Here is a 12,660-nt window from a genome sequence, read left to right as displayed (position 1 = left end):
TAATTTGTCCTGACTGCTCTTAGGCAAAATGTGTGTGTTTATATAAAATTAATTTTAAATATATATAATAACTTTGTGCTTTTTGCGTAAAAATGACGATGAGTTTCGCTTTTGGATCCTCTTTAACCCGGTGACTGAAACCATGAAACTAACGATCTGGGATTGTTTGGTTATGCCTGGGGAAACTTTGCTTATATCATCAGCCGTTGAATTCCCGTCGAGGAGGAGGAATCGTGTGTACATGCGAGCCAAACCGGGGTCACCTTTTCTGTTTCTGTTCTTTAAACCCTTTTCCACTCAAATTAGTTTCATTTTGTAGAACGCGTTTGGTGCTAGCCATTCTCCGTTAGTGTGTGCTCGTCGTCCGCCCGCCTGCCAGGCTAACATTTAGCGGCAGATGACAGTGACAGCAGGGTGTTGGTAGCTGCTCGGTGATAAGAGATAAAGTGGGTTAAAGGCGGCTGTTGGGGGCAGATAAAAGCAATAATAACGGTCTGAACTCGACAATGTAGCAACCACAAGCTCAACAGGAGGACTCGGTGTGTTGATCAACCGGCTGGAGCACTAAAATGTTTCCTCTGGTTGACTCACTCAGCAGGAAACACATCGGTCACTGAATCTGGCTGGACGAGACGGACGATACGCTGAGTTTTTATTTTTTAAAGTTGTTGTCATATTTAGCTAGTACCTGACCAGTTGCTGATAATGCGGCTGTTAATTCGCATTTCAAACTGCACACACAGAGTGCACCTGTGCAAACTGAAGCTAACTCAGTCCAGGCTGTTATGGCTGGAGCACCGGCCGGCTGGAGCAGCTGCCCCCCGGAGGAAGAGACAGTCCGCCGGGGTGAAGTCTTCAGTCCATCCGGTAGCTGCCTTCCCTCCCTGCTCCTCCAGGACCTTCGTGTCGGCGCTGTCCTGCAGTCCCCTCACAGCTCTCTGCTCACACACACCTACAGGCCGAGCACGGACGGTCACACACACACCTGTTGCCTTCGCCAGCTCCTCAGCAGACTCCACACCAGCCGAGTCAGGGAAGACCCAAACGGACAAGGAGAGGGAGAAGACTCCCACCACCGTCCCCCTGGAGGATGTCAAAAGGATTATAAGACTTGCTCACCCGGAGAGATGGACGCTGGCAGGTAAACTGTATTTCCCTGTCTGATCACACAGAGTTATGATAAAGGAATCCATCCACAAAACATATCCAACATCACTGTCTTCTCACCTTCACTAAAATAAGGTCACATATGTTTTAAAGGCGCAGTCTTTACAAATAATAACACAGATGTCATTTTTATTGTAATGTCGCTTCCGTTTTTAAGCTCCCAGCACTTTTTAGCACTGAAAAATGGTTCCTGCTGGGTTTAAATGTTGCATGTTGTCAGTCCAATGAAGTCTCAGAGCTGATAGTCATTTTTTTCCTCCTATCTTTCGTCTAAAGAGGGGATGTGGTGATTGCTATCTCTGTATCATCATTCTCCCAGATCACACGGTACTTTCATTTCAGCTACTTCCTGATTTGGAGTACATTTTTAGGCCTGTTTTAAAAGTCTCACAGTGTGAAGTAGCGGTATGAATCCACTGCAGATGAATTTACAGCTTAAACTTGTGCAAAATGCTCAACATTTAAACACTGTAGTTGAGAAGCACCTGACTCAGCCGTGTCTCGATGGAAGATGAACAAAGAACTTGTTTTTAATCATATTTTCATTTCATCAGTTTCTGTCTGGCAGCTGCTCACAACACACCATCTGACTGTACTTCCCTTTTGCACTTTGTACTGAGGACATACTAGCTTTTACAGGTTTCTCTCCCTCACCCTTCTTAAGTATGTGTTACTTGCTCTGACCCAGTTTAAACTTGGTGTTTTCCAGACTGTAAGCGTGTACATGTAGTGAGTAGTTGGCTACCCTCCAACCCTCAGCTCTTACTGATGTTTCAGAGAGCTTTGCTAAGTAGTTTGAAAACCACTCTGAGCGATGCTGTTTTGCATTCGAAGATACGACTTAATTTTTATGAATTATAGCTCTGGATTTTGCGTTCTTTAATCAACTTTCTTTGCTTTGATCTTTCTCTGTGTTTGTGTCTTCTCTTCTTCTCCTGAGCAGCTGCTGTAGGCTTCCTAACGGTCTCCAGTGCAGTCAGCATGTCGGCTCCCTTCTTCCTGGGCAGAGTGATCGACACGATTTACACCACTGGAACAGACACAGAGACGATGACCGCCTCCCTAACATCGCTGTGCATCATGCTGACCGGAGTGTTTCTGTGCGGTGGAGCTGCCAACGCTGCCAGAGTCTACCTCATGCAGGTTTCAGGTGAGACGAGGGGAGGTCATGTGGCGAAAACAGACACATTTTCAGACAAATTGTCATTAAAAAGAAACACTATACAGTACATACAGCTAAAACTAGGTGTAAACTCACTGATGCCTGTATCAGTAAGCAGAATGTGAGAAATATGCACTTTTATGAATCTGAATGTTTGCTTCCAGTTAGATTTGAAGACCACTCTCACATCTGTTTAACTTGTGAAACTAAAACCACAGCTAGCTATCCTCAGTTAAAATGTAACAGAATCTACCTTCTTGCACCTTTAAAGTCATTTACTAACACATTTTTTCTATATTATTTCTCTATAACCGACAGAAATGACACATTGTTGGTTTATGGAAAGTTCCTTGCTGTAGTTATTTGTTTCCAGCCATCATCCAGATGTAGAGACTTCCTGGAGGCTCTGCATGTTGCCTGGCAGTCTTTCTGTTTGCATTCAGATTACACAAATGAGGTGGCTTTTTAGCGAGCTTTAGAGGTGCAGGTGGCAGATTTTGAACCTTTTTTCACTGACAGTTACATGAGATCTGTACCAAAAAATGGATAAATGCATCCCCCACAATATTGATCGCTCCTTTTTAATGCATTTTCTTTTTGTCTGTCATTTGCCAGTTTGTCGTTGTGACTTAAGAAAGCCTAAAGTAATGTTTTCAAAGTGTTTCCACGTGTGTTAAGTTGAAGATAAGCTTTGTAATTTCATCAACTGATTGTCTGTTAATTAACTGATTGGTGAATTTGCAGATTGATTCATTGCGGCAGTCAACATCTTCCTCACTAATCTCTTTTCTCTTCAGGCCAACAGATTGTTCGTAATCTCCGTGCGTCCTTGTTCTCATCCATCCTCAGACAAGAAGTGGCATTTTTTGACAAGAATAGGACGGGCGAGCTCATCAACCGGCTCTCGTCAGACACAGCAGTGGTGGGTCACTCCATCACGGACAACCTTTCAGACGGGCTGAGAGCCGTCGCCCAGGCAGGTGCTGGTGTCAGCATGATGGTGAGTATGAGTGGTCTGCTGTGGTCGCTTGGTTTGGCCATGAGCGACGGGTCAACAGACGTTTATGCTGTGAAATAGAATACAAAATAAGGTCGCCCTTACTGTGCTATTATTAGCCGCAGAAATAATTCTCCTCGCTTAGATGTGTCAAAATGTTCCAGTGTTTTTCTGTTATCAGTCCGGCTTTAAGAAATGAGGAATGGTGAGAAATGTCATCTTAAACCTGACGTGACAAAGTTCTCTTTAGAAACTTTTCACGAATGTCTCCTTTGCTTTTATAGGAGCTCATTGTGCTTTAGTCATTCAGTCTGATAACAACAGAGCGGGCATGTTTTCTTTTGTGTTCACTACAAGGAAGTAATTCTGAGTTTTATTTATTCTTTACTGTTAGTGCGATTCTTGCAAAACAGGTTTGCTAAAATGCTTCTAGTCCTTACGAAGAAATGGTTAAACTCTGCTGAAGGAGTGCCTTTATGTGTGTACGTGCCACAGTAAGTGCTGACCAACAGGTTGCTGGGCTTGTAGTCGTATTTTTCAAAGTGATTCTTGACTGCATATGTTCTGTCACCATTCTGTCTGCCTTATTTACATTTTACCATCAACCAGTCATTTGCAGATCTGTCATCTGAGACCTTTTCTTCATCTGTATTTTTTCTAGTTCTATTTTTGCTAATTGCACTGTCAGGAACAGAAAATCATTAAACACAAGACGTGCTCACAGCAAACAGTTTGGCTTCCTCACAGGGAAGTGAAAGGATTTCCTGTTGTAATGAACATTATGGGAAATCAGTGGAAATAATTACTCCAATCAGGTGTTCAACTAAGCAGATCTACAGTCTTCAAGCTGAGAGGAGAGACATTTACACAGGTGGCACAGCAACAGCAACTGCACTGACTATTGAAAGCCTCTGTCATGTCATTCTACATGCAGATTTCTACAGTAGAGTCCAGTCAGTGCCATCATTTTTATCTTCTGCTCGAATGCTGCATATTATTTCCTCCAGAAATTAAAGTTTACTTTGTGTGTGCCATATCTCAGGAATTATTAAGGAGCGTTTTCTGCTGATGTAATGTGAAAATATCTGCAGGAGTTGGTGCAGAAAACTTTTTTTTGCACTAGTTCATGTAGATCCCTCAATGCAAAGATCTGCTGTTGCAAATAAAACACAAATAAACACGCAATTTTACGATAAAATAATGAAATTTGGTTCTGCTTTCTACATCGTGGTGTCAGATTTAATTTGAGATTTGTGGCTTTTGAAATTTCACCAATACAATGCTGTTAATGTTTAACCTCCTCTTTTATTCTTCCTTTTCTTCCTCTGATTTTATTTCTATTAACTTGTACTTTGTTTTGCCTCTCTCCTCTTCTAGTTCTACATCTCCCCCAGTCTAGCGAGCTTCGTGCTGCTGATTGTTCCTCCTATGGCCGGTCTGGCTATCATCTATGGCAGATACCTTCGCTCCATATCCAAACGCACACAGGACGCGCTTGCACAAGCCACACAGGTACACAAACAGACTGAAGAAGCTGCAGTAGGAGCAGTGGAGTTACAGATCTCATTTGTCTTTATCTATTTTCATGAAAAATGAGCCAGTGGTTTTGCCATTGTGGGATTTTAATCATATCAGTGAAGCTGTACTGTTTGTCCGTCTCAGTTTTGTGTACATGCGATATGAATGCAGCACTGGCTGTGCTAACTTAATTAAATTTGCAGATGGAGTAAATTTGCTTGTTGATAATTTGATTTGCAATCTGAAAAAGGCACTAATAAAATTGTGTGTGCTTTTGTGTGTAGTTGGCAGAGGAGCGGATCAGCAACATGCGGACGGTCAGGGCTTTTGGTAAAGAGCTGTCAGAAGTCGGCTCATACACACTGAAGACGGACCATGTCTTCGACCTGGCTAGGAAGGAGGCTGTAATGCAAGCTGGCTTCTTTGGAGTGGTAAGTGCATGTGTGTGTGAGTCTGTGTGTGTGTGTGTGTGTGTGTGTGTGTTCTTTCACTGATGCAAACCAAATCCACTATCGGCAAATGAGGTGTTACACAGGGACTTCTCCTTTTTGCCACAATACTTCAGGTTTGTCTCAATACCACATTCTCTGAAACGAGTTGTTTCACCATAAACGAGTAACATCCAGTCGTGCATGCAAGGACAGAGAGTACCAGGTCCCACTTGTGTGCTTCAAAACGGTGTTGAAACAGCTTAAGGGACACAAACCTTTCAGCTCTTTAGCAGGTTTCCCTCTTCACATTCTTTAACAATTGCACGTTTGTAAACATTTTTCACCTGTTAAGTTGTTCCTAAAGTTGGATTACATTAAGCTGTCCTCCTCCCTTTTACATCAGTGTTGACAGACAAAATATCAGAAAGACCTTTCAATCTAACCAGTCAACTCAGTCACCAAAAAAAGGATGCTGTGTAAGAAGATAAAAATATAGTGTGGGCTGTTGAATGGGACATTTCAGTCGGCAGATCTGATAAACTTACAGTATGTGTGCGGTATTTAGAAGAAGATTAAATTCTTACTTAATGTGGAAAATATTTTCCTCTTAATTTGCAATTAAGTTTGTAAAGCTGCCTGTATCTCCTGTTCAAGACTCTGTCTCTAATTCATATCATGAATTGAATGTGAATTGTAGGTTGTAACAGACATCAAGAGAGGCTCATCCGTTATGCGTGTTCTGTGCTGTGTCAGGAAGCCGCAGTGACACCAGATGTTGCATTAATTAAACAACATTGTGTGTGTGTGCGCGTGTATTTCAGACTGGTCTCAGCGGGAACATCATGATTCTGTCAGTTCTGTACAAAGGAGGCCTTCTGATGGCCAGTCATCACATGACTGTCGGAGAGCTCTCATCGTTCCTCATGTACACCTTCTGGGTGGGCATTAGCATCGCAGGTAACACATACATATGCATTCCTGATCTGTGCAGTTTCCAAAGGTGTGCACCGTTTGTGTGTGTGATCGCTAATAGTGTGATGCTTTTTTTTTTTTTTTTTGATGTGCAGGTCTGAGTTCATTCTACTCTGAGCTGATGAAGGGTTTTGGAGCAGGAGCCAGACTGTGGGAGCTGCTGGACAGAAAGCCAGAGTTTCCTCAAAATGGTACACACACACACACACACACACCTGTTTTACCAAGCATCTTATTTGTCATTGTGTTAAAAAACAGCTATATTTTATATTTCTCCTTTTGTTTTTCTTAAATTGTATTGCCATACTAAACCAGCCAGGCAAGTTGAACTTAATATTTCTGTGTTTGTGTCCTTCTTCCTCTCCTCCTCCACAGAGGGCCGAGTCCTTTCTTCAGACCAGCTGAAAGGCCAGCTAGAGTTCTGTGATGTCACTTTTTCCTACCCGACTCGCAAGGAGGCTCCTATTTTCCAGAATCTAAGCCTCTCAGTCCCGGCTGGCACCATTATGGCGGTGGTGGGACCCAGTGGATCAGGGAAGTCAACCCTGGTCTCACTGCTGCTCAGACTGTACGACTCGGATGCTGGTGAGAGCAAGTTTGTTCTGTGTTCCCCCTTACACTGATACGACAGCCACTGATTGGTTATTAGATGCTTAGAAAATCTGATAGTGACAAAACACAATAAGCAAGAGTATGTCAAATTATTCTCCTGTTTGTCTCCAGGTGTCATCACTGTAGATGGTCATGACATCAGGGATCTAAATCCCTACTGGCTCAGGAATCATGTTGGGACTGTCAGCCAGGTAATAAATTGGTATTAGCAGCAGATGTTACCCACACAATACACTTTGCATACACACAACACTTAGGTTGTATTTTCATTTACGGTAGGTGGCCAAAAAAAACATTTTCTTTGTCCTTCTGACTCTCCTCCCCTCCTTTTCCCACCAATGTTCCCAGGAGCCGGTGCTGTTTTCTTGCTCTATTAGAGATAATATAGCCTATGGTGCTGTGGACCCAGGTGCTGTAAACACCGAGGACATCTACAGAGCTGCCAGAGTGGCCAACGCCTATGATTTCATCCAGGGGTTTCCTAAGGGCTTTGACACTGTGGTGGGGGAGAAAGGAGTGCTGCTGTCAGGTGAGGGAACGGAGGCAGACAAAATGATGGAATCAACACCTGCTTCACTTCACAACAGTCAGCTATCCATGCGTTTTAGCAGGATTAACGCCACTGAAGAAACACGTCCACCTTATCGAAATTAGGATCAGTAATGTATTTATACTCCATCATGCATTCATATTTTCTAATGCTTTGCTGAATGTGAACTTCACATAAGAAAATCCCCAAAAAATATTGTAGATTTGCATTTAAAAAATATGTCTTAAACTTATAAAAGACACTTCTTATGTTTTTAAAAGACATGAAACACCTACTGCTTCAAAGTCTTTTTCTAGCTCAAAGTTTCTAGTCTCAAATCACAGTTTTTTTTTTTCACAAGTTATCTTCTAACTTTCTCACAATCATTTGTATTTACTGTATTTGCACATTTTTCATCACATTGCAGAATTCTGGTCAGTTGCTTTTCCTAATACTTGGGTCACATCCTCTCCAGCTGATGTGCTCAGAGTTTATACTCATTAGTATAAAGGCCTCTTTTTTAAAGCTGAATTTAAGTAGAGCAGTTCTTTCTTATTTTTCCCCTCAATGTTTAGTCTGTTTTTATTTCATAAGCAGCTGTAATGTTCATTGAGACTTCCTTGCATTTGCTCTTTTGCGTCTTATTTCGTTTATTGTTTCATTCCTGAGAAGCATCTTTGAAAAATGTCTATTCTTTTTCACAGAATATAAATAGTTTTTAAAACTATCATGTGCATAGTGCAGTCGACACTCTTTAGATGTCCCCTTTATATTTGTGTTCATGGGTAACTGTTTGTTTCTCAGGTGGTCAGAAGCAGAGAATAGCCATCGCCAGAGCTCTACTCAAGGTAGATACAACAGCATTCTTTTTTTTCAACATATTAAGTGACATTTCAGTAAAACAATCTATCTGGATCTATCTATTTGGACACTTGGTTGACTGTTAGTTTTCTTTTTCACGAGTTACATCCACTAATCAGGTAATAGTATGACAGCTGACGTAGTTCATTGAAAACTGGGAGTTCCTGTCTTTGCTTAAGGCCTATGAAAGTAGCTTTGAATTAACGGTTTTAGTCTCACCTTTCATTTTTATATGAAACCTGAGTCAGTATCTTTAATACTGTTTGGGTTTTCTTTTCACAGAATCCTAAAATCCTGCTTTTAGATGAAGCCACCAGGTAAGAATATGAGATTCTATTTTATGAAAATCAAATGTACTGTTGGTCTATGTTGATCATTTTGCCTTTATTTACTGATCAGATAAAATGTGATGCCTGTGCTGTCTTTATAAAATCTAGTTTCCATTATGCTGATTGGAAACACTTCCATAACACGTTATTTTGTCTTTCTTCAGTGCACTGGACTCTGAGAACGAGTTCCTCGTCCAGGAGGCAATGGAGCGTCTTATGGAAGGTACATCTTGCCGTCTTTTCTTTCTTTTCCTTTTAGCTTGCATCAAACATCTAATATCAAACTCAGCTTTCCTTATTTCCTGCTCTTCTCTCCCATCAACAGGGAGGACAGTGGTGATCATCGCTCACCGGCTGTCCACCATTAAGAACGCTGATGCTGTCGCTGTACTCGACCAGCAACGTATAGCCGAGTGTGGGAGGCCAACAGAGCTGCTAGGAAACAGGCAAGGACTGTTCAGGAAGCTAATGGAGAAACAGGCGTTTCTACAGGAAGAACAGCAACGAGCACTTCTCTGAGAGGACGAGGAGCGCAGATAAGTGCGAGAAATCAGGAGGTGAGCTCAGTACCTGGGAATAAGTGGCTTTATTCCAGGTTGAATTCCCCCCTGTGCTGTCTCACTGCTAAAAAGACTACAACAGGTAGCAAGAACGGAAATGTGTATCAGTGAATTCTAAGAAACTGTGTTGGACGTATCTCACTGTGCACTTAAAAAGAAAACCAGGATGAGGTGAAGGAGGCTCTCGGTAACTCTGATTTGAGATCGGTGTCACTGTTTTACACAGTTCAGACACACGAGAGGAAAGTGCAGAATCATAACAAAACCAAAAAGAGTTCAGTATGTCTTGGACAGACCAACTGCTAGTATATATTTGTTTATGGATTTGTGTCTGTATTATTGTTTTGGTTTTTTTTTAACTTGAAGCCTACACACAGAGACTTTTACTGTCATTTTGGAGTCAAAACAAAAAGCAGCTATATGTGGTTACACTGTGTTGTAGAACAGGACTGAACACTCTTCTAATATATTTTGATTTATATATGCACATTTGTCACAAAAGAATATTAGTTGTCCTGAAAATCCAAGCTGAGGTGCTACGAATTTGAAATTAATATTTTTCTGGTCTGAGTTGTATTGGCAGTGAGATTGTTTTGCTTGTACAGTTACGTTCCGTCGTTCTTGAGTTTAACTTGCCTCGGATTTAACTGACAACCGTGAAACTTTGCCATCTTTGTATGTCAGAAAAAATGTAGTGAGTTGGGGACTGAGGCCTCTTTTCTGAATGATGTGCTTTCATCATCAGTGTCAGAAGTGCTCTGTGTGTCATCTCAACAGTGACCTCTAAATCCACAAATCCTTCATCACATCTCATTACTCATTTTTACAATGTTACCCTGTACTCAGCCTTTATGGTAGAGTTTGGAAAAAAAAATGAAACCTTTATCACAGACATACTCAGTACACCGCTTGGTGTTTACAGGATGTGCACTTGACCAGCCTTAAATTCGACATAAACAGCTCTCAAACCACCTACACTTTCACCACGGTTCTGTTAAGCCGGCTAAATATTATAGCTGGCATGGAGAGGCTGCCTAAGAACTCAGAATTCTCCTCAGTAAATATTTGGCTTGTTAACTCCCACTTCCCTGCTCACCGAGAGCCTACAGCAGAATGTTTGAGGATTTCCCTTTTAGTCCAGACATTCTCATACCCCGAGTCGGACTTAAACGTAGTCACAGCTGATTGGAATGAGCCACAGCTGCTGCCAGCCTCTGTGAGAGTGAGAGTGAGAGTGAGAGTGAGAGTGAGAGTGAGGCTGAATCCCAAACCGGCCCCTACACACTATCCCTACACACTACCCCTCCGTTTGCGCGTTCCCGCGGAGGGTCCTCCATATTAAGGGCCGTCCCAAACCGCGTAGTGCGGAGGGAGAGTGGACTGTTCAGCCCTTAAATAGCGAGTCTGCATCGATGCTCACTCTGGACAACTTTTTCAGGAAGTGCAACGTCGAAATGGAGGAGGAAACCAACATATTGATTTGAGTTCCACATGCGTCCCTTATTTCTCCCACGCCTTTTTTACACTGACAGAGCATCACAAAAAGAGTGATGTAAAAAGATAAATCAAAAGAAACAAATCTTCTTCTCTGCTGACGTTTGATTTAATTGTGCACCCCCTGACACCTTAAAATTTGAACACAACTGACAGAATTCATTTATTCATTTGTTGGATTTGAAATGCCAGATAATAGGATTGGAAAACATGTGAGTGAAAAAAAGTGGGATGCGTTCGTCTTCTGGAAGCAGCAGCGATCCTTGTTAGTTGCAACCTGTGCCACAGCGGTACAGCCATGCACAGTAGGCGTCTTTATGTTACCATGGCAATGACGTCTTCCGTTTTCCGGTGAGGCGACGGGGCACCCCATTCCTGACGATCGTATTTATACCCTCCCCCTTCAATAATAGGTGCCCTCCACAGCTGCGAGTGTGACTTCTTTTGGAGTGACACTCGGTAGTGGAGGAGGAGTGTGTAAGGGGCGGTTTGGGATTCAGCCTGAGAGTGAGAGTGAGAGTGAGAGTGAGAGTGAAAACTGCCACTGTGACAATAATGGCATGAAGACTCTCATAACAATGGATTATGGCTCATAGCAGAGACTGAAATCACGTCCACCCAGCACTGATCACAGGTGGTTTAAATACCCTCATGATGTTACATAATTAACCATTACAGTGTGTTGACTATATGGTAGCACAGTTGGAATTCTGTTCTGTATGTTAATCAACACATCCATCACAAAATGTTTATTGTAGTTCTGGTTTTTTTAATCGTCGTTCTCTTCATTCCTTGTCTCACATCAACAGCAAGTCATTTTTACTTGAATGGCGTTGGATGTCCGTGTCACTGTGACATGTTCGTTCACGTTTCAAAGGTAAATATCACTTCAAACGATGCGTTGAACGTCGCCTCTGTTTTGTGTGAAATGATATTGCCAAACTGTTTTCATTATAATGTAAATGGAAAGACATGCAGATAAAAATGACTCATCATCTCGTTGCACTCTGCACTAAATGATTAAGGTGTTTTGAAGTTTAATAGTTGATAATAGATTCATGTATTCATGCAAATCACAGAACACAGCTAAGAATTTCTTTGTATGTAATGAGATAGAAATATGATCTAAAGGATATATGATAGATTTTTAAATGATTTTTTGTGTTTAAGTTATTATACTTCTATGAAAAGATGAATAAACTGAAATATTAATAGTTATTTGCTGAAACGTTTTTTTTTTTTTGCTCATATTGAATCTGAATGCATTTAAGTTTCTTTAGAAAAACACCTTTAGTCACTATTCCTTTACAGAGCTACTAAAATCGATGGTAAAATGAGACAGAGCCAGTCTGTCGCTGTAGGTAAGACTGACATTTCTCTTAACACATGCAGTAAATCGCTTTATAATGAACTTTGTGTGTCCAGCTGTCACTAGGTGGCGCTGCTGCTTCATACACTGAGGCTCTGAGGCGATCTCTGCTCAAGTCGGTGGGATCAGTGTTTATTGAGTCTGTCATACCAAAATATAACTTTGTGGTAATGATATGAGTAATGTGTATTCAGCTGTTGGTAGGTTGTGTTGACATTGTCGTGAGCTCCTCTGTAAATAGACACTCATGCAGCAAGTGGACGCAGTCAGTGGGTTTAACCTCACAGGAGATTGTTGGACCCTGAAGGCAGCATAAGACTAAACAAGTGCTCATCAACTCATTTGGATTGTTTGAAATGGTCAGTTGTCTATTTGCTGTCATAGGAAAGTGACTTCAGAAAAGTGCAAGCACAAGAAGAAATAATGTATAGTTATACTTGGTGTAGACATGCTCACTGATGTTAATTTTTGAGTTTTGTTTACAGAGTATGGTGCTGAATATCTAATTCAAGGACTTAATCTTATCTAAACTCCAAGGGATGCTTTCCTGGAGACAAATTAAGCCTCATTCTGGATTAAACCGAGTTTTAATGGAGAATTTTCAAACAGAAATCAGTTTAGTCCAGGACTAAGTCATTTTCACCTCACTCCTTTAGAAC

At 41.6% G+C, this 12,660-nt stretch overlaps 1 protein-coding gene across 1 annotated transcript; it reads left to right on the top strand.

The window, feature by feature from the left end:
* The first annotated feature begins 180 nt into the window (after positions 1-180).
* abcb10 (ATP-binding cassette, sub-family B (MDR/TAP), member 10) lies at positions 181-11,850 on the top strand. The gene is made up of 14 exons (XM_022193559.2): positions 181-1,141; positions 2,111-2,317; positions 3,127-3,329; positions 4,704-4,838; positions 5,129-5,275; positions 6,097-6,232; positions 6,343-6,438; positions 6,623-6,832; positions 6,971-7,050; positions 7,208-7,388; positions 8,193-8,236; positions 8,532-8,566; positions 8,743-8,801; positions 8,904-11,850. The coding sequence occupies exons 1-14, from the start codon at positions 706-708 to the stop codon at positions 9,095-9,097; spliced, it is 2,163 nt and encodes a 720-aa protein (XP_022049251.1). The 5' UTR covers positions 181-705; the 3' UTR covers positions 9,098-11,850.
* Positions 11,851-12,660: the final 810 nt, after the last annotated feature.

The sequence above is a fragment of the Acanthochromis polyacanthus genome, chromosome 2 (genome assembly GCF_021347895.1).
Source record: "Acanthochromis polyacanthus isolate Apoly-LR-REF ecotype Palm Island chromosome 2, KAUST_Apoly_ChrSc, whole genome shotgun sequence".
Classification (NCBI taxonomy): Eukaryota; Metazoa; Chordata; class Actinopteri; family Pomacentridae; genus Acanthochromis; species Acanthochromis polyacanthus.
The sequence above is the reverse complement of the archived record's forward strand: the minus strand, read 5'-3'. Positions and strand labels throughout refer to the sequence as shown.